The 22,138-nt window shown below is 42.4% G+C and overlaps 4 protein-coding genes across 15 annotated transcripts; 2 read left to right on the forward strand and 2 right to left on the reverse strand.

Moving 5' to 3' along the window:
• Positions 1-688: 688 nt before the first annotated feature.
• Positions 689-3,437, forward strand: LOC129759789 (nicastrin). Its single transcript, XM_055757311.1, has 3 exons — positions 689-923; positions 994-3,028; positions 3,162-3,437. The coding sequence occupies exons 1-3, from the start codon at positions 848-850 to the stop codon at positions 3,184-3,186; spliced, it is 2,136 nt and encodes a 711-aa protein (XP_055613286.1). The 5' UTR covers positions 689-847; the 3' UTR covers positions 3,187-3,437.
• Positions 3,310-17,605, reverse strand: LOC129759788 (RIB43A-like with coiled-coils protein 2). 12 transcript variants are annotated; one of them, XR_008740236.1, is made up of 11 exons: positions 17,344-17,605; positions 17,151-17,282; positions 17,036-17,093; positions 16,898-16,977; positions 16,767-16,838; positions 8,915-16,706; positions 8,722-8,853; positions 8,607-8,664; positions 8,469-8,548; positions 8,338-8,409; positions 7,372-8,277 (listed from the first exon to the last, which is right to left on the reverse strand). XR_008740236.1 is itself a non-coding variant. In XM_055757310.1 (4 exons), exons 3-4 carry the CDS (start codon positions 4,771-4,773, stop codon positions 3,508-3,510), a joined length of 1,146 nt encoding a protein of 381 aa, XP_055613285.1. In that variant the 5' UTR covers positions 4,774-5,000; positions 8,469-8,853; positions 8,915-11,338; the 3' UTR covers positions 3,310-3,507. The 12 variants fall into 12 exon arrangements, 1 of the variants encoding a protein (XP_055613285.1); XR_008740241.1 differs by lacking the exons at positions 7,372-8,277; positions 8,338-8,409 and adding an exon at positions 4,774-5,000; XR_008740239.1 differs by lacking the exons at positions 7,372-8,277; positions 8,338-8,409 and adding an exon at positions 4,774-5,000 and having other exon boundaries at positions 8,469-8,853.
• On the reverse strand, positions 5,167-7,076 carry LOC129759790 (histone deacetylase 11). Its single transcript, XM_055757312.1, has 2 exons — positions 6,100-7,076; positions 5,167-6,035 (listed from the first exon to the last, which is right to left on the reverse strand). The coding sequence occupies exons 1-2, from the start codon at positions 6,397-6,399 to the stop codon at positions 5,286-5,288; spliced, it is 1,050 nt and encodes a 349-aa protein (XP_055613287.1). The 5' UTR covers positions 6,400-7,076; the 3' UTR covers positions 5,167-5,285.
• Positions 17,606-18,071: 466 nt separating the features above from the next.
• LOC129759795 (WD repeat-containing protein 37) lies at positions 18,072-21,765 on the forward strand. Its single transcript, XM_055757320.1, has 3 exons — positions 18,072-18,888; positions 19,058-19,922; positions 19,982-21,765. Exons 1-3 carry the CDS (start codon positions 18,513-18,515, stop codon positions 20,355-20,357), a joined length of 1,617 nt encoding a protein of 538 aa, XP_055613295.1. The 5' UTR covers positions 18,072-18,512; the 3' UTR covers positions 20,358-21,765.
• Positions 21,766-22,138: the final 373 nt, after the last annotated feature.

Consider the following 22,138-nt stretch of genomic DNA (forward strand, 5'->3'; position numbering starts at 1 on the left):
GTATCTCAAAAAAATAAAGAAAGAAAGAGGACTTACGTTTTATTGCTGGAGCGTTGACTGCGGGTAATATGTGCACTACAGAATCCGAAGTTCTTATGTTGGCTGCCGCTGTTCGGAGAAAATTTATCGGGGTGAAAATTAAGTTTGGACTTAAACGTTTATGGCACTTACCCAGCAACAAGTTGAAGAAATTTATTTCACTATGATAGTCGAAACAGCTCTGTTAATCGATTCCCGTTCATATAAATAAACTTTTCAGCATTTGGCAATGCATTTCCTGCCGAAATGCAAAACGTCGCAAAAACCGACCCGACGAACTGTTGTTTTGTGTCCTTTTGCATTCACGGCAATCCAGTGCTGCGCAAAACGTCGTTAAAACCAAATTGCACTCGAAAACGATAAAGTTATTATACGTCTTAAATTCAAATCATGTTTTAAAATTTATTTTTCGATTAAATGAAACCAAATGTTTACCTAACGTGGAATACATGTTTTTCAGTCGTTTGCAATAAATAACTCAATTTTGTTTATGTTGGTTTATACGACCTAATCAAAACAAACTCTAGAAATAACCGTTTTCCTTAAGGTGGCCATTATGCCCCCATCTCCCCTACATGCTTCAATTTTTCTTTGGTGATTTGATTCCTGAAAACAGAATGAAAATTTGTTCTGGTGGATTAAAGTGTGAATCGGCCTAAACGCGTTTGTCAAAAATAGTTGTAAACAAAACAATTTTCTAGTTTCTGGTCGAGAAATCTCGTCTTTTTTTAGTTAATTTAGATGTTTAATCCATCTGAACGTTATAAATAGGCTTAGGAATACGCGAATATAATAAAAGCTATTCAATATGCTCGCACCAACAAGAAAATGGCCACTGGGCGTTAATTTTCTACTCGCTGTGTTTTTTATTGCAGCAAAAAGCGGTGAGTCAGTGTGCCGTTATGAAATGCACCTCAAAGAAAAAGGATTAAGTTTTAATGTCTTTTTATACAGCACATTCTCAAAGAATTAAAGACGATATGTACACATCCATCAGCGGAGCGCACTGTTTCCGGCGGCTGAACGGAACTCATGTCACCGGATGCAGCAGTGAATTGGGTGGTTCGGTCGGTGTTTTGCATTTGATAAGATCGTCGGCGGATATCGATTTCATAGTAAATGATCACCCAGCTCCACCCTACGCCCCCATAATTCCGCCGCATCTTTTCACTCGAGAGAACATTCTACGATTGAAGGAACAGGGTGCAGAGATTGTCTCTGCCGTGGTTTTGATAAACAATGCTTCCATGTTGGAACAGTACAGTCACGAATCACGGTGTCCTAATCAATTCAGTGGATTAGTTTCTCGAGACAGTGAGTCTTGTAGTGTGGATCAACCGGACAACAGTTGGAATCCTTGGGGCACAGGCCTATTGTTGGAAGATTTTCCATTTCCGATTTACTACGTGGCAGACCCTGATGAAATCAAAACGTTGTTAGATTGTTTTGAGAAATTCAATAATTATGACCTAAGCAATCAGCACAAAAGAAGCTTGTGTAGCATTCAGGTTAAAGCATTCATGTCAGCAGCGTTGAGCTCGAGAGTATGCTGGTCTCGATCTGCTGTCTTCAATTCGTTGAATCCAGTAAAATTTTGTGATCCGTTGCAAGGAAAGAATGTCTTTGCAACGTTATTTCCTCGTGTTCAAGTAAAACCGGAAGAACGAAAGCTGGATTTAACAGAACGGTTCATACTTGTATCGACACGAATGGACACTACATCCATGTTTGATGGAATCGGGGCTGGAGCAATGGATTCGCTGGTTCCTTTTTCCGTTTTGATATCACTTTCCCACGTTTTGGCGAATGTGTTGCCTGAAAGAATCAATTCAAATGATCCTAATGTGTTGTTCGTTTTCTTTAACGGCGAATCATATGACTACATTGGATCTCAGCGATTTGTCTACGATTTGCAAAATGGGTTGTTTCCCAAGGGCGGCTTGGCAAACCCAATATCATTAGAGAATATAGATTTAATGATTGATATAGGTACAATAGATGATCTCAATGATCTTAAGGTCTATCATGCCTCAGAAATCAAGGATATACAACTGATTTCATCAACAATTGATAAAATCAACACTAAATTCCAATTCAATATCAAGGCGGAAGCACCGATCTTAACAACGAATCTGCCTCCAGTGTCGTCCCATTCCTTTCTACGAGAGAATTCCAGCTTTCCTGCAATAATTTTTACGACGGCGCCAAAAAATCGTTTCTACCATTCTATTTACGACGACAGTGAAAATTTAAAATTTGTTTATGGAAATCATTCAAAGGGGAACGATTTTACTCAACTGGAAGATTTGTCCAAAAGAAATAGTTTCTTTGCAAGTGACTCAATTCAAATGCGCATACGCAACGCATCTTCTTTGCTAGCTATGGTCATGTACGAGCGAATTACCGGCCTTCCATACAATGCAAACTTTGGAGCCAGCAGCCTGTTAGTAGACGAGTTCCTGTACTGTTTTCTTACTTCAGCAGACTGTCCATTATTTCACGCAGTCTCTAAACCCGATCATCCCAAACCTTACGGCAAACCACCACCACCAATCCGATACATTAGCGTACACTCAACGCTCCCTTCGGAGGCTTCGGGTTGGATTTATCATATGCTCGGATTTCTCGTTGGCCAAAAGGTCCCTAACGCAACTAGCAAAGCAGAATGCAAGGCCATGCATCAGCCGTATAAATGGTACGCCGGTTACTCCGGTGCTGGTGAGTGCCATTGGACTACCCAAAACTTCAGCCAAGCTTTATCGCCAGCGTTTCTCAACGATAGTTATGATTACACTTCTCGTAACTATTCTACTTGGACTGAGTCGACATGGCGAGAAATGTCTGCGCGTATTTTCCTACGCCCATCTGCTGTACACGAGTCGCTAACACTGTCGATTGGTTTTGTGGTGTTGCTTATATCGTTCGTGCTGGTATTTCTTATCAACAGCCGATCTGAGGTGCTGTTTAATCAATGCGCGTCAACGGTACCGTGAGTATTTAAAGATTAATAGTTACCCTTTTAATTTTTGGTAAATATTTAGCGATTCTGTTACATCCAGCGTTCAATTCGAATTCGAAGAGTGAAACATTAAAGAACCTTAATCTTTTTATCTTTTTTACAGAATCGCCCCTCCAACACAGTGTTAGGAACTAAATTTAAACATCTCACTGTCCCTAACAGCAAGACTGCAGAATGACCAAAGCTGCTAGGCTGCGATCATCGATCGATTAACTAATAGTAATTCAACTTTCCATGTTATGTTTATCCATTACAAGCTTGCTCATTTATTACCTTCTTTAAATTCCAATGCTGAAAAATCTTATTTTTTCTACGTGCTAATTTATACTGATACAAACGGTGATTACACGAATACTTATAATAAATTATTGATCAAACCTAGCAATTCGTGCGAAATATATGTTTCCGAAAATGCTTGACAGAAGAGGAGATTTTTCATCACACATCGTCTACCGTGTGGTAGTATTGAACTGCTCAAAGTACTCGATAGTCGGTACGTTCTGATAGACCACGCGGTTCATGAAGTCCAATTTACGCTGTTGCTCGTCCGATAGATTCTGGTTTTCGCTGGCTGTGGCTGACATTATTTGGCGCCGCAAATGGTTCACGTGACGCTCATTTTGCACAGCCATTCGATCAAAATCGTTCGCTAGCTTGTCCCAGGTTTCCTTTCTCATTTGGTCCTCACTTTGGCGTTGTTTCAAGGTTTCTCGTTGCTGTTGCTGTCCATTTCTAAACTCCTGTAACTGTTCTGGATTCATACCTTTATAGCGGTAGGCGATAACACGGTTAGGACCCAAAGCACTTTTCGCTACATCTGGATTCTCCGTCATTATATCACTGGTAAGATGATTATAGATTTCAGCCATGTTATCTTGTTCTTCCTCACGCTTTTGCTGCTCTCGTTGATAATTTTGCTGCTGGACCAAGGACTTATTAAATTGATTGATTGATTCTTGAATTTTACAACGCGCCTCTCGTTCTTCTGCTGCCAATTTGAGTGCTTTACGTTCCCGTGCTTCCAGAGCTTCTTGAAGAAACTTACTAGCAGCAACTCGATCTAGCTCTTCCCTGCGTTTTTCTCGAATCTGTTGCTCGAGCCAGGACTTTTGCTGTTGTATTTGCATGCGCTTTCGCTGCCCTCCAGTTAGATCCTCACCTTCAAACTTCTGAGCCCCGGAGATTGTTAACCGAGGATCATGATCTCCTACGCGCGCTGGTAAAGATTTTTTGAGTCCATTTGGATCGAACAAGTCGAAATCACGAGATTGTTCTGGTCGCTGGTTGAGCTTCCTAAACTGATTGATTTCGTCCTGGATTTGAGATCGCAGGCGTTGTTGTTCTTGGTTTTTCATGTACAACAGTTGCGTTTGACGGCGTTGTTCCTCTTCGAACTTTCGTTGTTGTTCCCGTTCTTGTTCGTTGAGCTGATGTCGCTCTTGAATTTGTTGTTCAAGAACAGTGGTGTCAATCTGGGAGGTGCAAACGGGTTCAAGTATTTAGTTAATTTTAAAAAGGAAGGGTGATGTTTTAACAGCTTTAACACTACTGTGTGGTTTTCAAATATTTCAACTTGAAGCTTAACGACTCACCCCAATGACTCGCCGGCGGGCATTGAAGATTCTCTGCTTACGAGATTCCTCATAGCGGCGTCGTCTTTCGATAGCCGCCGATTCCTTACGATCTTCTGCGCTAATGTGCAGGGAATTGAGCATCCTGTATTTCGGTCAAGGTAGACTTGTTTGCTTGGGCGTTTTTATCTGGAATGTTTGAAAAACGACGCGGACCTTGATATTTTATTGTTTGTTATATGAACACGACCAACTGAATGTTTTCGCTATAGAAACTGTGACCGTTAAGCGGTTGCTTGGATTCGTTCAACTTCGCGCATGCCAAAACCATGGTTGAAAAAATTCCAGTAGGTGCAAGATGAAGATAGGACCTAAAAAAAGATAGGGAGAGTCGACTATCATTCAAAATACTAAATATACAATTATTTAAAAATATATTTGCCGAGTTGGATAATCGATATGTTTTTGTAGAAGAACAACAGGTTATATTTATGAATTTTATTCAAGCAGAAACATTAGTAAAATACAATCAATCCATCGGTTTTGTTGGGTAACATCACAGCATTTCGTACAGACTATATGATTCCTTTGGTGACTCTCACAGTTTTTAGTTGCATATACGTTTATAGGTATACGATTCCAGGATCGTTGTTAAATTAATGATGCAGGGGTAACAGACCTTCCTTTTGTAAATTCAAAATAGAGTCCGCAATGACGCGGGCCGAGCTCCTCAGATAGCCACCACTAAGAAGCATTACGAGTGAGATTCCTTTTTCTCTTGTCATCCTGAAGACGATAGCATCCCGCTCGATAACACCTTCAGGAGTAATATCCAGTAAACCGAGAGGGTCTCCTTTAAGAATATCTGTGCCAGCATTGTAGACTAGAAAATTCGGTTGAAATTCCTCAAAAGCACGGAATAAACTTTTTCGAAGCTTTTGAAGATACTCCTGGTCATCAGTGTGTGGTTTCAATTCGACAGCCAGTCTTATAGCTATTTTTGCTTCCTGATCTCTAGGATAGATACGATAGTTGTACATGTCCAAAATGTAGGTACTTTTGTTATCGATTAAATCCCGTGCGTATCCGTTTCCTTGGTGAGCGTCCAAGTCCAATATGAGAACTCGCTCAATACCCCTGCCGCTAGAAAGAATCATCTTGACTGTAAGGGTAATATCCGCATATGGACAAAAGCCGCCACCTTGATCCGAGCTACAATGATGAAAGCCTCCGCCTAAATTTATGGCCCAACCCACTCCACTTGGTGAAGCGAGAGCACACTCGGCGGCCATCAAAGATCCATAGGCCTGAAAACGCATCGGTTTCAGATAAGCTCGCTGAACAAAATAATTTGGCACAAAGATCAGGGGTGGTATTTCAGCAATTTTGGCTACATTCAAACTCCACTGCAAAATTTCAAAGGATAATATTAATAATTTTATAAGTGAAATATCAAATTTTTCCTTAAACCTTCAAACTTTCGAGGTATCGTTTTGTATGCACCTCCAATAGTTCATCATCGGTAATCTGTCTGGGCCGGTGAATTTGGCTGATTTCTTCGATAAAACCACCGGCTTTTAGTAGTTTGAATATGTTAATGCTTTTAGCTGCATCGAAAGGGTGCAATTTTTGTAGTCCACAGAATCGCACCCCATACTCGTGGCGATAGACGATTGGAATTTTGGAATTCGTTTCAGCGTCATCTTTGGAAGACTTCGACTTGTCTTCTTCCTCGGCGCTGGAGGATAAACATCCTAATTTCGGGACCATTTGATACTACGTAATAGCCTTTTCACTCGGCTGTAACTCGATAAATTATGTTAAGTACCCCGTTTGTTATTATTATTAGTTCTCACAATTCAATTTGAGTGACATTTTTTATTTGCACCACTAGGATTTCCTAATTGCTTCTCGACCAATGACTTCGACTATGATCTTCCTTTCTGCGATAAAATATCTAATTATGTGCATAAATTCGATAGTAAAACCTAACATTTGAGCTTCCTTGGCCCTATTTCAAGGTCGTAATACATCGCGTGTGTCACCATAGGAAGATGTATGTATATTAGGGTGGCCCAAAATTGTACTATGTCTTTATGATGGCAAATTGTGATATTTTATTTTCACTACAAAATTTTCCCATTGTTCAACGGAAGGGTGGGAAAGTGTTTCAACTCCCATTCATCTAATTTAATTTAAATAAAGGTGTCCATCACGCCTTCTAATTTGAATCATATTATGATCCATGCTTGACAAGATGTGTGCAACGACCCTGCCAGGACAATGATAGTGAACCATCATTATCCACTCATGCACACACCGCCGCCGTGACCCATGGGAACCCAGGGTACGGAACTTCGCGCATCTTTTGAATTCAATGTTAATTAAAAATCTTAATCCAAAGTACACTTTTTTGTTAATTGTAATTTTTTTTTTAAATTCATAGTATTGCGTAATTTAAAAAATCATACATACAAATTGAGAGTCCAAAACAGTCCCAATGAATTTTAAGTTTAAAACTTACATTATAGAGAAAATTTAAAAAATATTAGAGACACATGTTTGATACTTTTTCAAGATCTGAAAATATTATTAGGACAAAATGTCGAAAAAATGATCTATTTCCAAAAATCGAACCAGTGCGACCTCGAAACATCATTTTTCTGAGTCGCCGCCATATACAATATTATTTCTTACACCCTAAGCTGTCGTTTGAAGCTTGAGCCCCCAAAATTCCAGACATAGTACAATTTTGGGCCACCCTAATGTATATGTCATGTATATAGAAAATCCACCATGGGGTCACGGATTCACCGCAGTTCGATAAAAATATGGATTTAAAATATGATTTAAAGAATTCCCAAATGCCATACCCGGCACCATGCATGACTTCGTATGAACTGTTATGGAGTGAATGTAAAATATGTCAATGTAAGTATATTGTGGAGAAAAGAATCAATCAGCTACTCCAAATAGTTGAAAATTTGCAACATGGTAAATATATACTTACTTACTATATATAAATTAAGTATAATTATTGCTGGAAAATCAGCAATCGAGGTGTCAGATTTGGAACTTGAAGGTTTTGAAAAAATAGAGTGATCAGAATTTGGTGTTGTCTGATAGCAAACCCTTATTCGGTAAGTAAGTCGTTTCGCTGTATAAATTTTACAACAATACTGACAAATATTTTCTTGTTTTTGACACTTTGAAACAGGTTGAGCACCACTGACTTTCAGTGTGTGCTGCTCGGCTAACTTTTACCCAAAACACAAACACGCAAAACCCAAATCTGTAGCAATTATAATTATTTACTTACACACGACATTTTAAAAACTTAAGCTAGCTTACATTATTACTCACGGGCCCGTTTCCTACCCTAACATCCAAACAATAACAACAATCATATCACAGCTCGGACGGCACAGGTGTATCACAGCTTAATATCACGGATTTTCTGTAGAACTGGCAACCCTGCCTGGCTGCACTGCTTCGACGGGCGTACCACAGCTGCCCGGAGCACTTCCGCCTACTTCCGGCTGGCTCTCGCAACGTCCGCAGCTTGATTTCGCAAAAACGGGACTCGCAAAACCAAGATGGCGAAAATCGAGTCCCGAAAAGCGTTTGGCTCAGCTCCCAAAAACGACCCTATTAAAATTCATCGCTACTTTAAGATTGGCTCATGCAGTACGATAATAAGGCACTCACCCAATGGGGCCGTTGGTAATTTCGCTAAATTTATGGCTACCGTCCGTAATGTGGTTTGCTGGGCACCCGACACTACAATAACGAGCAGCTACTTTACTGAGTATAGGAGGGGTTTTTATGGTTAGACTCACCTTTGCCTTGTCTCGAGGCTGTGAAGGTTTCTTTCTCCTTCTTTTCCTCTTTGCCCTTCGCCACCAAAGTCTTCAGCAATCTACGGCAAAATGCTGGGTTTAGAGAGGATAATTCTCGAAGGACGAATGTTGTTTTACCTGAGCTTTGGTTGTATGTCCTTCCGGCTAATCTGGCAATAGGAGACTCGGATTCCGTCTGTAAACAATACCACACTCCGTTATACCGTTACTCGCAGGGCAATTTTCATCTCACCTTAGCAGCAGCAATTGCAAGTCCTCCACAGCTTTCTACTGGAATCGGTGACGACGAATTGCTGCTACCTTCGCTACCTCGCTCGGTTTCCGTTTCTACTGACCACCCGGGGAGCACTTATTTATCCGCTGCCTGCGAGTCGAAGAAACGTTTGATTTATCCAGTCCAACAAAGCTGATCCACTTTATCTCACCTTATTGACGAACAATACGGATATTTCCTCCTTCAATTCTGGCAGCGACTCTGGGATGTGAGCAGATGGCGGATTTTCAGTAATAATGCTTTCACTGCGATGACGAATCGAAATCCAAATTTTCTTCTTCGGTTGCTGTTGTTTTGATTTGTTGATTGTTGTTTTCCCATGTGCGCGTTTGACAGTTATGGTTACACTCTTACTTCTATACACTCATCTTTGGTCTATTTTTGACTCAATCACTACACGCTCAGAACAAAATAGCTAGACAAACTTAATTATAATGCTACATACACTACCGCAACGGAAGAATTTTTCATGAATCGGAGACAACGATTCATGAAAAATTCAAAAACCTCTATACCTAGGCAACGATCAGAGACATCGGTCTGGCCACCCTAAGGCAACCACGAAACTTCGCAAGCCACAACAATGCTTGCCAGATCGAAACTTAAAGGCCCAAATCGAAAATACTACTCCAGCGACTTCTGGAAGACTTGACCGAACGCCAACGAGTCTTGGCAAATCGTCTCTGACCGTTCCTGTACCAGCTTTCAAATTCTTGCCTCCGCTACGGTTACAAACACAAAACAGTAGCTTAAACATTACGAATTTGCTCAAAAACACAAAACATTGAACAAATATAAAAATTAAAAAGAGGTTAAAAAATATGGTGATATAAAAGGAGGGAAAAGCAGCAAATCCGTGGAAAGGGAGAATTTAGTTCCCTGATCGCCAAGAGCCCGAATGGAGGTTATACCGCGCCTCCAGATCGCGTTGCTTTTGAATGGAGGGTTTTCTTGACGACCCCGTTTATGCTACTCCCCCTAAAATTAGGACTAGTTCAGCATGTGGTTCGAACACTGGATTCACCTCGTATGTAGTGACACCATTCCAGATTAGTACGGTTTGTTGTTTTGTTCCAAGGTTGTATTTTGGTGTTATCTTCGTAGCTGGTGTAGCTCATAGCTGGTTTAATGGTGCTGTTGTCCAGATGTTGCTCTCCGCGGCTCGATTTGTTCCGATCGGCAAACGGTCTGTCTGTCCGGATTTTCGTGGAGTGGTCATCCGTTGTTGGCAGTCGTGTTTCTGCGTGCATAGCTGGATTTGCTGGTTTGTCACGTTCCAGTAACGGCGTGACAGCGCGAGGCATGTACACGGTCAGTTTCTCTCGCCCTGACTAACGGATCGCGCTCAAGAGAGCTTCTTGCTGGTTTGTCACGTTCCAGTAACGGCGTGTTTGCGTTTAGCATGAACACGGTCAGTTTCTCTCGCCCTGACTAACGGCTAGCCCGCGGGAGGCCTTGCGGGTAGAAAGGTGTCTATATCGGTGATGCATTGATTCGCCTAGCTTTGACAAACCAACGCTGTCTCTATTCGAAACTCTCTGTGAACTGCGTCCAGCCCACAGAGTACGATTTTTCTCGGTTCGTGAACGGGAAGCGCCTTGGCGCTGAGGAGTCATTTCCGGGTATTCTCGGTCTGCATGGTCCTGTTTTTGACCTCCATTTACTGAGGAGCCTGTCCAGACGATACCTGCACACTCCGTACTGCTTCAGTATGTGTTGTCCATGTCGAGGAAATTACTGCTGTCGCTCGGGGAGCAGATTTGCAGCGTGAATTCCGCACTGTCGCTGCGGATGAGCTCTATCCGCTTGCGAAGGCGTTAACCAATGCTCTAGTCGGGCATACTGTCACGTTCGGTGTAGTGTGGTGATTGACGCTGTGCGTGTTTGCTGAGTCTAAGAAGATCTCTTTGTTGATCACCCTTGGTGATGGACGTAGCTGTATAGTCGTCAAGCGAGGAGGTAGTGAAAGGTGTTGTTGCTCGCTGCGCTTGACGATGGCTCGATTTGTCCCGATCGGCAACGGTGTTTTCGGCGATAACGCAGTCGTTCACAGGCCTAGCCTGTCGTCATAGCTGTGATAATTCGAGGAGATAGCGAGCGATGATCCTGCTAAATGCCCTCGATGGTGGCACGATTTTTCCCGATCGGCTAACGGTGTTTTTAGCGCATTGAGCGTAGTGGTTCACAAATGGTGGTTGATCTGCGTCATAGCTGGAACATGGCGGTATTGGTAGTTTGCGGCAGAGAGTCGATATGGTAGTAGCGGCCGTCATGAAGTCTACTCCGCACGACTTCTGCGCAAAACTGTAATCCGCGGGGTTCTTGATGTTGTCCTGACAATCCCTTTGACTGCAGCGACGTGGTGTTTGGAGCTGCTGTACTTTCCAGGATTTCCAGCATTCCAATATCCCAAGCGCAATTCAACGCTAGTTCGGCGTCAGGAACGTGTTGTCGTGGTCCGATAGGATTGGAGGCGAGGTTTCAATGTGTGTATGTAGGTCCATCAGCCGTCTCAATGTCGTATTTTGTGTGTGTGTTGTCAGCAACTGCTTACATAGCTTGAATTTTTACTAGTCGGCTTTCATGTCTTTAGCATGATACCGACCCTGTTTTCCTGATTGGACATCTTCCAGTTCGTAGAGGTTGGTGCCCAGAATTTTCCTAACCATCGCCGGTACAAATTTGGGGTCCAATTTTCTATTGATGTGGTCCGCCTTCGATGAGAGGGTAAAGTTGCGACGCCACACCAAGTCACCCACAAGAAATGTAGCTGGTTTCTTATTGACGTCGTATCGTTGCTTTGATTTTGTGTGGTTGTTTTTAATGCGTTGCTGGATGAATTCGTGTATACGGCGGATTGATGACAAACGTACTTCCTGAGCTACTTTGGGATCTTTCGGTGTATTGATTGCCTGTTGTGTGTACAGATCCGTGTGAAGCACTAAGTCTCTACCAAAATTTGCATGGTGAGGACTTATTCCCGTAACTTCATGTTTAGCGCTATTTATAGCTGCCGTGATGGCCGCTAGGTAGGCGTCCCAGTTCCGATGGTCCTCTTCGATTAACGCCCTGATGCAAGTTATGAGCACCCGGTTAACCCGCTCAGCATTGTTCACCATCGGACAGTAGTAAGCTGTTGTCATGTGTGTGATGTGGTGTTTTGCCAACAGAGCTTTAAACGCTGACGATAAAAATTGTTTCCCGTTGTCCGATAAGATGATTCGTGGCCTCGAGAACTTCAGGAATACCTGCTTTTCCAAAAAATCCACCATTTTGACCGAGTCTGCCGCGCGCATGGGATGGACTATTATGTACTTGGTCACCCAGTCTACTACGACCAACATTACTGTGTTTCCTGCTTTTGATCTGGTTAAGGGGCCGACAAAATCGACCGAGATTAATTCCCAAGGAAGTCGTGCAGGTTTCGCCGCTCCCATGGTTGGCATCATCGCAGTGTTCGATGCTTTGCTCGCCTTACAAATATCGCATGTCCTGATGTATGCTGCTACATCCTCAGCCATCTTAGGCCAGTAGTAGAAGGTCTGTATTTTGTGGAGAGTTTTCATGAGACCCAAGTGCGCTGACGATGTCGAGTCATGGAACCTTCGGATCATATCCAACCGCTCGTTCTTCGGAACAATCTTCTTCCATCTATGCGTAACCGTTCCCAACTCATCTTTGCACTTGCAGTTTTTGTATAACTCTTTGTCAATCAGCTTGAAGTCCGGAAAATTGCTTGCGTTTTGCTTTACCTGTTCCTTCAACCGCGTGTACCAGGAATCTGCTTCTGTTGTTACTGCCAGAACGCTGTCTGGAACAATTCTGGATAGTGCATCGGGGACGACGTTCACTGTGCCTTTGCGGTATTTGATGTTGAAATCAAACGCGTTCAAGCGGAGTAGCCAACGACTCATGAGTGCGGTAGGATTCTTCAGGGACCTAAGATAACTTAGTGCTGCATGATCACAATACACTGTGAACTTAATCCCCTCTATGAACCCTCTGAACTTTTCAATGGCTCTAATAACGGCTAGACATTCTCTTTCTGTTACCGAGTATTTACGTTCCGAGGACGACAGTTTTTGAGAAAAGTAACAAATCGGATGCTCTTGTCCCTCGAACTCCTGCGTCAGGACCGCTCCTATTGCAATATCACTTGCATCACAGGCTATCGCAAACGGCTTGTTATAGTTTGGCATTGCTAAGACAGGTGCAGAAGTAAGGGCTTTTTTCAGTTTTTCGAATGCTTGTTCCGCTCCAGTGTTCCATCTAAACTTTGCCTTAGTTTTGGTGAGCTCAGTTAACGGCGCTGCTATTTCCGAGAAGTTCTCAATAAAACGGCGATACCAGTTGCTTAAGCCAAGAAAACGTTGTAGTTCTTTCCTTGTTGTGGGGGTTGGAAAACTTATGATGCAGCTGATTTTCTCTGGATCTACGTTCCATCCTTTCTCGTTCAGAACGAAGCCAAGATATTTTAATTCAGCTCTACAAAACTTGGACTTTTCTTTTGAAATGGTCAAATTAGCCCTTTTTAAACGGTTTGATACCTCGGTAAGTAATTGAAGATGTTCTTCGAACGTTTGGGAGCATATTATAATGTCATCCAGATAACAAAATACTTGTGGTTCCAGATCTGCAAAAAGGTGTGTCATTACCCTCGATAATGCCTGACTCGCTGTGCATAACCCAAAAGGAACAACTTTGAACTGATAATGTCCCCGTTGAGGTACAGTAAAGGCAGTCAGCGGACGAGAACTTTTTTCTAGTGGTAGCTGCCAGAACGCATCTTTCAGGTCGATTGAAGTGATGTAACTGCAATTGCCTAGATTGTTGATTATGGCTGAGATCTGTGGTATGGGGTACCCTTCATTAACCATAATGGAATTAAGGTAACGAGCGTCCAGGCATACCCTGTAGTTCCCGGTTTTCTTCTTTACCGCCACCAGAGGATTGTTCCATGGAGAGAATTGTGCCTCTTCAATAACGTCTAACGAAAGCATTCTATCAATTTCTTTATTGATTTCATCTAGAACGTATGGTGACATCGTGTAGTAGCGTTGTTTTCGTGGTATTGCTCCTCCCACATCAATCTTGTGGACATATAAAGTGGTTCTTCCTAAATGCCCTTCTGTTGCCACTGGAAATTTTGATATCACGGCATCTAGTTGCACTTTCTCTTCAGGCGACAGTTGCTTCATTGGTTCGTCGTTTTTGCTGTCAACTATATGTTCGGCCATGCAGCAAATGGCTTTAACTCCAAATTTTTCCCAAAAATTCATTCCGAGAATTATACAATCAGGAATGCTTGGTATAATCAAAAGAGGTAAATTGCTTTTCCGATTATTGTATTCAATAGGCAGCCTTACAAAACCCTGCACGGCATGTTTTGTTCCATCTGCAGTACGAATTCCTCCATTTATAGTTTCTTCCGGCAAGTTCAGTTCTTCAACTAATCTTGTCATTTTTCCTCCTAGCAGTGAACAGGTAGCTCCACTATCCAAAAGTGCAGTGAATTCTTTTTCACGGATTTTAATTTTTTGCGTGTGGTCGATTATCGACTCCAGTGTTAATGATGATCGAGTGAAGGAAATGGAAATCAAAGATGGTTGAGGGATATACAAGAGACGAAGAATGGCTTCCCTCTATTGGCGATTCTCCGCTGCCAAGTTTCCCGAATCTGTGCGACAAGTAAAGCAACTACGTAGCGAATAGCCCTTTCTACCGCAGCGATAGCAAAATAATATGGCCTGTGGTCTCGGACAGTCTGTGAAGCGATGGCCTTCCTCGTCGCAATTCCAACAAACTTTCAATAGACTTCCCGAGGCTGCTTGGTGTTGTTGGAGCTGCTGCTCCGAAGCGTTTCGTTGACTATCTTGCGGTATTGCTTCTTGAAAGTGTTGCGATCTTACGGAGAGTTGCGGCTGTGGGTTTGATGCTTGTCTATATAACCGTCTCATGAGAGTACGTCTGAGCAACTGGGTTTCCTAACCATTGCGAAGAAGCTTGTTGAAGTTCTGGTTGTCTGCGGAGAAGACGAAACTGTTGGTCTGGCTGCCGTTGGAGAGATTTCATCTGTTCTTGGCTTCTCACACCCATTGGTCTTCCTTCTACTCGTTGCTTATTGAGCTGCATCTTGAAAGCACATACTTGCTGTTCCAGGTCCTCGATTTTCGCTTGCAATTCCTCGTGTTCCGATTGTTGCGTTGCATCGGAAGAAAACGTGGGCTCTTCTTCTTCTATTGTGTTCACTCGGCTGAAGCGTTGATTGGTCGGTGGGACATTCGATCGCTGTTGTTGAACCGGGGTTGCAAAGTTCGGCTCCAGCAAGCTGCTGTGTGGGAGTGGAATTTTGCGTTGACAATTCAATAGCCTGCGTGTGTCGTCGTAACTGGAGCATATTCTCACCAACTCATTCACTGTTGTCGGGTTTGCTGCTGCAACGATGATGGCGTAATCTACACACATGTTTTTCTTAATAATAAAGATCTTGTCCTCCTCTGACATCGGCGGCGTAATGAAGCGAAACAGCATTGAAATAGCACGATAAAACTCTGCAAACGATTCGTTTTGCCCTTGAAAACGATAAGAGACTTCCAGGCGAAGAATTTGAGAGTAACTACTCGGCAGAAACTCCCTGCGTATTTCTATCTTAAACTCCTCCCATGACGTCAGTCGGCCTTCGAAAAATGCATGGGTGTACCAATCTTGAGCTGATTTTTCCAGTAGGTGTTTCACGTTGGCTAGTAAAGTTCCTTCGTCCACGTTCTCTGAAGATGCATACGCCTCAACTCTGTCCAAAAAAACATTCAAAGAGGTTGTATCATGCTGGCCCCGGAATCTGAATGGCCAATTGTGAATACCCTTAGGTATGCGACGAACTACTTCCTCTTGGTGTGATGGTTGCTGTTGTTGTCGATTATTTTGTCTCTGCAACAGTCGATTTGCCTGCTCTAATTGCTGATTTCTGTTTTGCAGCTGCCGTATCAATTGTTGTTGTTGTTCCACCAAATCTAGTTGCTGTTGTTGTTGAAATGCCGATGCAACAACTTGTGTTGCCTGTGCCTGCCTGTACCGGTTGATCTCCTGCTGTTGCTGCTTCAAATCTTCAAAATTTTTAAGCTCTGTATTTATCTGCTCGCGTTGTTGATTCAGTACTGCATGAAGCTGCTGATGCTGGAAAGGCTCTCCGGCTGCTGGCTGTCTTAGATGTTGCTGGGGTCTCTCTTGATGCTGCTGTTCTGGCTCTCTGACGTGGAAACCTGGTGGAGTGGGTGTTTTCTCCGATCTTGCTGACAACGCTGAATTTTGACCACCTTCTGCTTCATTCGAACAAGTCTCCTCATATACCGTACTCACTCCACTTGTTTGCACTGGTAGCACTGGATTTATCACAAGATCAATATCCGCTAGCAACATATCTACTAGAATACGAAGTGACGACAAGGTTTCCATAAGAAAATCTGGTGGCGCAATGATGGCCAATCGCGACTTATAATGTGCCAATCTTGAATACAAAGCTTTGAGAATATCAATATTCGATGTTGTTTTGGCAGGACCAATTTGACGGTGAATAATTTCGATATTCCTTTGACAACTCTCTAATTATTTACTTACACACGACATTTTAAAAACTTAAGCTAGCTTACATTATTACTCACGGGCCCGTTTCCTACCCTAACATCCAAACAATAACAACAATCATATCACAGCTCGGACGGCACAGGTGTATCACAGCTTAATATCACGGATTTTCTGTAGAACTGGCAACCCTGCCTGGCTGCACTGCTTCGACGGGCGTACCACAGCTGCCCGGAGCACTTCCGCCTACTTCCGGCTGGCTCTCGCAACGTCCGCAGCTTGATTTCGCAAAAACGGGACTCGCAAAACCAAGATGGCGAAAATCGAGTCCCGAAAAGCGTTTGGCTCAGCTCCCAAAAACGACCCTATTAAAATTCATCGCTACTTTAAGATTGGCTCATGCAGTACGATAATAAGGCACTCACCCAATGGGGCCGTTGGTAATTTCGCTAAATTTATGGCTACCGTCCGTAATGTGGTTTGCTGGGCACCCGACACTACAATAACGAGCAGCTACTTTACTGAGTATAGGAGGGGTTTTTATGGTTAGACTCACCTTTGCCTTGTCTCGAGGCTGTGAAGGTTTCTTTCTCCTTCTTTTCCTCTTTGCCCTTCGCCACCAAAGTCTTCAGCAATCTACGGCAAAATGCTGGGTTTAGAGAGGATAATTCTCGAAGGACGAATGTTGTTTTACCTGAGCTTTGGTTGTATGTCCTTCCGGCTAATCTGGCAATAGGAGACTCGGATTCCGTCTGTAAACAATACCACACTCCGTTATACCGTTACTCGCAGGGCAATTTTCATCTCACCTTAGCAGCAGCAATTGCAAGTCCTCCACAGCTTTCTACTGGAATCGGTGACGACGGATTGCTGCTACCTTCGCTACCTCGCTCGGTTTCCGTTTCTACTGACCACCCGGGGAGCACTTATTTATCCGCTGCCTGCGAGTCGAAGAAACGTTTGATTTATCCAGTCCAACAAAGCTGATCCACTTTATCTCACCTTATTGACGAACAATACGGATATTTCCTCCTTCAATTCTGGCAGCGACTCTGGGATGTGAGCAGATGGCGGATTTTCAGTAATAATGCTTTCACTGCGATGACGAATCGAAATCCAAATTTTCTTCTTCGGTTGCTGTTGTTTTGATTTGTTGATTGTTGTTTTCCCATGTGCGCGTTTGACAGTTATGGTTACACTCTTACTTCTATACACTCATCTTTGGTCTATTTTTGACTCAATCACTACACGCTCAGAACAAAATAGCTAGACAAACTTAATTATAATGCTACAACTTTATCAATTTTTTTATCCCGTCCGGGCAAGCCTCTAAAAATGAAGGAAGAACTTTCGGTTTGGTAATTTTTTTCTTGTTAAACTAACAGCTGTGTCTTATATTGTTGAATAAAATTAGATAATTGTTTTATAGAAAAGCAGCTTATAGAAGTTCTTTATTTTAGGAAATATGAAAAAAGCAGTAAAACCACAGATGAAGTAAAACCTAATGAAGATAAAGATGAACCCTAATATAGACGCTTTATAAGCAGCACGTTTTCTTTGCGTATAGAAACGAAAACGCTGAAAGACTATAATATGCCAAGCTAGCAGCAAAATAAAAACAAACATACCATCCCTTGGTATTCATTTAGTTAACCCGACTTGATTTCTATAGAAACATCAAGAAGAAGGCTTTATTTCCTATAGGGTTGAGTTCATTCCTATCTGTCACCCGCTTCGCAGCTCGACTACTGATATTTTTGTCGTTTTGACAGTCAGAAAATTCTTTTGCAATTTCGATGATGCACTTAAGAAATTTCTGATAGTATTACAACATTCCAAAACTGCTTAAACTCCTATGTGGATATCTAAGATAGTAGCAATAGATGCTATTAGAGGCTGACTCAGTGCAAAGTGTGTTTGCTGCAAAATTGGAAAGCATTGTTGCAACTATAGCTGTGGCGTAATATCATTTTTTTTTAATTTGCTTCTGCGGAAGTGCAACACTATGATAGTAGCCCCGGATGTAATCCCTTATTAATTGGCTCGTGGGTGGGTAAACATAATCCAGCCCATCAAGGAAAAAAAAAAGTGGTCAACTTGCGTAACACGTTAATACGCCAGATACGATAGATCGCGAAAGGTTTCATCCAATTATTGATAAGATCTGCGGAATGCCTCTGGAAAGTGGTTTACCAGGAGTGGCCGGAGCCAAGCCTCTGATGTTGGGTGCTACGTGCGTTTGTGGTGCTGCAGGTGGAGGCGCTGCGGCTGGTGCTAGCGGTGGTGCTGGTGTCGTCGGCGTAACAGCAAGCTCAACCAGTGTTGGCTCAACTGGGGCAACATCCGTTGGGGGATCCACCAGTAAACAACTTGTGGCAGCCAAAAAATCCCTAAAGCTTTCTAGCTTGGCCGACGATATGCTGATTGGAATAGGGCCACCTTCGGCTACTGGCAGCCATCACGAGGAACCGTTCCGTGCCCGGTTGCATCAGCTATTCTCGCAGATCGAACGCGAATTTGAGCTGCTGCATGCTGAGAATCTGAGCCGTAAGTTGAGCAAATTCTTTGTTAATAGTTCAAAGTTCAAAGTCTTTATGTTCTATCTTAGAATCTATCTGGAGCCAATGCCATTAAAATATTATACTTAGTTCATTATAGAACTGCTATCTTGGCAAAATAGAGGTCAATGAAAATAAACTGCTTTATTTCTTTTTAGTACAGGAGAAACTAGATGCCGCCACCGGGACACCGCGTGATTCTACTACCAGTGATCGACTGATACCGCTGCAAGATGCATTCGATGGAGCGGATGGTGCTGTAAATAAAAGCTTCAAATCAAAGTTGGGAAGTGCCGGCGGTAAGGTCAAAGCTAGTCATAAAATCCGGGCCCAAACGAGTCGCATTGTGTCCAGTTTTAAGGCCCAATCGGTGGTCAGTTCATTGGTCCGAGAGTATTGCGGCCACAAGGATGGCGTATGGCAAGTCAGTACAAAAACGAGCCAACCGATTATCGGAACGGCATCTGCAGATCATAGCGCTTGCATTTGGGGGATTGATACAGGTCGGTGTTTGTTGCAGTATCAGGGTCATAGTGGCTCGGTAAATTCAATCAAGTTTCATCATAATCGTGATTTGGTTTTGACTGGTAGTGGAGACGCAACAGCCCATATCTGGCAAGCCGCTGTTAATTGGGAAACTCCCGCGAGGAAGGGCCATTCTTCTGAAGAAGAACTAGACGATGAAGAAGAGCCGTACGAGGAGAAGGAGAGGGTTGATGTACTAAGAACTCCCATATGTGAGTTCGCCGGACCGGGTGGTCACACGTCGGTTGTAGTGGCTGCTGATTGGCTTCCTGGAGGCGATCAGTTAATTACGGCTAGCTGGGATCGGACGGCTATATTATGGGACGTGGAAACACGCGAACCGTTGCAGCCTTTATGTGGTCACGATCATGAACTGACGCATGCCTCTGCTCATCAGAGTCAACGTTTAGTTGTAACGGCTTCGAGGGATTCCACTTTCAGGCTGTGGGACTTTCGTGATCCTATACCGGCCGTATCAGTTTTTCAGGGCCATACAGAGTAAGTTTGGCGTTGTGTTAAAAAATATTCAAAATTGATTTTTCTTTTTTTTTTTGCAGAAGTGTCACCTCCACAGTATTCACCAGGGATGACAAAGTAGTTTCCGGTTCAGACGATCGTTCCGTCAAAGTTTGGGAATTGCGAAACATGCGTTCAGCTTTAACGACTATTCGGACAGATTCTGCTGTGAATCGATTGGCAGTTTCGGCCAGTGGTGTAATCGCAATTCCTCACGACAACCGCCACATCCGTTTGTTCGATCTTAATGGCCAACGGATTGCCCGTTTGCCACGTACAAGCAGACAGGGTCATCGGCGAATGGTATCATCAGTGGCGTGGACAGAGGACATCAGTTCCGCATGCAATCTGTTCTCGTGCGGGTTCGATCGTCGAGTTCTAGGTTGGGCAGTGTGTTTGCCTCCCAAAGATAACTAAGGCACCTTACTCTAATATTTAGTATTGCTGGCTATATTGTTTTGTCCACAATCACACAAGTATTTATCAATTTCATGTATGTATAGACGTTTGTAACGAATCGTTGTTGTTAACACATAGGCTCCTGGTCGGGCGACTAAATAATCGGACGTCCTTATTGGTTCCATGGTAAAAATTCGAATGGGTACAACTCTGAATCAAGTTATAAAAGATATTGTTCTGTCGATTTCATGGCACATACTTTCTTTCTTCAATGCTTCGAACCACGCGTTCAGCAGCTGCTTAGTAATCAAATAGGAATTTCCGTTAAAGACGAAGCTTATTTTCTTTTAAAGTTATACGGGCATTGGACGTGGTGGAGAAATATCATATACCTACATATATAGATGGGTATGGTTGCCTGTAATCCTTCTTAGGCGGGTCAAGGATTTATATTGTCCACTATATATCGGGTTGTGTAACACTTGATAATTGCATAGGCTAGAACTGAATCTCTGACAAAATTTATTTATCAGTTAATACACAAAGGTCTTTGCGAATACATAACACATAAACCAAAAATCAAAGAAAACATAAAATAATAATCCTTCTAAATGCCCTCATTGTGCAAATCGAGGAGAGAATAGAATTGAACCAAAAACAAAACAATATTAGAGACTGTTAGGAAAGCGTTGCTGGATCATTCTACTTTAGTCTTTTCAGATCGGCGAGGAGAAATTGGATGAATCACATGTAAGAGATAAAACAATTTTTAAAATAAGGAGTTTCTCAATTTTAACACGCAAATAAATCTATAAGCTGTGATTTCAGTGTAGCGTTTCGCCATTCTTATAAATCATATCATTTGCCATAGACGTGAAAAAATGTAAACTTCATGCTGATTGTGCATGCGAAAAATAGCATATTAGGATTATTTTGCTATATTTAAGATTTCCACTTGCATGTTGATTTTTTATATAGCGATAGAAATGTTGATTTGTTCTGTAGAAAAGTGTCTTCAGCTGTTCTAATATTTTGATTTTTTTATCAAGTGTTCAATTTTTATCATGTTTTGGCACGTGTCATTTCCACCATTTAGCACTTCAAATCATTGGTACGAGTTAGATATTTCGGTTCAACGATTAATCTTGCACAAGAGAATTGCAATCTGCTATATCATGAATAAATGATTGAACTTAAGATCAGATTAGATATGTACAGTAGAACACACACAAAAACCATAGGAATGTACATATTTTACCCAATCACTTGTTTTACATTCGTCAATTGATTGGTATACTAAAGAAAAACTAGCGGCAAAAAGTCAATATACTCATTTTATTATCAAAAACAATGTTTTCGAAATGTTAATAGATGCAATAACACGTGTAACTAAATAATGTGGGTTTACAAATAATATATGTTTATTCTGGCATGTCTGTTTATTTATTTTAAATTTTACCCCGAAACATCCTTATGTGAGCAGCTTGTCATACCGAGTCCATGAAATCCACAAACCATATGCGTCTGATACAAATACAACTAAGACCAAGCCCACCGGAAGTTGCTATTCCGGTCGGTATTTTAGATGTTTTGATTGGTTGCGTTTTGATCTACTTACTGATTTTCGCACCCATTGTTGCGATCCAGGTTGGTATTTGTGTTTGTTTATTTTCAGGTAGCGACGACCGATTGCGTTGCTACCGGGTTGCTACATACACGCATCCTGTAACAACCTATTGCTCGAATGCTATTTCTCGAACCAAGTTAGCAACTGTTGGTGCGATGATGGGTTGACATAT

Source organism: Uranotaenia lowii, unplaced genomic scaffold, assembly GCF_029784155.1.
Source record: "Uranotaenia lowii strain MFRU-FL unplaced genomic scaffold, ASM2978415v1 HiC_scaffold_272, whole genome shotgun sequence".
In the NCBI taxonomy this organism is placed as follows: Eukaryota; Metazoa; Arthropoda; class Insecta; order Diptera; family Culicidae; genus Uranotaenia; species Uranotaenia lowii.

What these genes read in the sequence shown, in the direction of transcription:
- LOC129759789 (XM_055757311.1), top strand. Translation starts at nt 848, where the DNA reads ATGCTCGCACCAACAAGAAAATGGCCACTGGGCGTTAATTTTCTACTC. An exon ending in TTTTATTGCAGCAAAAAGCG is followed by an intron (nt 924 to 993) that starts GTGAGTCAGTGT and finishes CTTTTTATACAG; the next exon opens with CACATTCTCAAAGAATTAAA. An exon ending in CAATGCGCGTCAACGGTACC is followed by an intron (nt 3,029 to 3,161) that starts GTGAGTATTTAA and finishes TCTTTTTTACAG; the next exon opens with AATCGCCCCTCCAACACAGT.
- LOC129759788 (XM_055757310.1), bottom strand. Translation starts at nt 4,773, where the DNA reads ATGCTCAATTCCCTGCACATTAGCGCAGAAGATCGTAAGGAATCGGCG. An exon ending in CCCGCCGGCGAGTCATTGGG is followed by an intron (nt 4,531 to 4,650) that starts GTGAGTCGTTAA and finishes TGCACCTCCCAG; the next exon opens with ATTGACACCACTGTTCTTGA.
- LOC129759790 (XM_055757312.1), bottom strand. Translation starts at nt 6,399, where the DNA reads ATGGTCCCGAAATTAGGATGTTTATCCTCCAGCGCCGAGGAAGAAGAC. An exon ending in GATACCTCGAAAGTTTGAAG is followed by an intron (nt 6,036 to 6,099) that starts GTTTAAGGAAAA and finishes GAAATTTTGCAG; the next exon opens with TGGAGTTTGAATGTAGCCAA.
- LOC129759795 (XM_055757320.1), top strand. Translation starts at nt 18,513, where the DNA reads ATGCCTCTGGAAAGTGGTTTACCAGGAGTGGCCGGAGCCAAGCCTCTG. An exon ending in GCATGCTGAGAATCTGAGCC is followed by an intron (nt 18,889 to 19,057) that starts GTAAGTTGAGCA and finishes ATTTCTTTTTAG; the next exon opens with TACAGGAGAAACTAGATGCC. An exon ending in GTTTTTCAGGGCCATACAGA is followed by an intron (nt 19,923 to 19,981) that starts GTAAGTTTGGCG and finishes TTTTTTTTGCAG; the next exon opens with AAGTGTCACCTCCACAGTAT.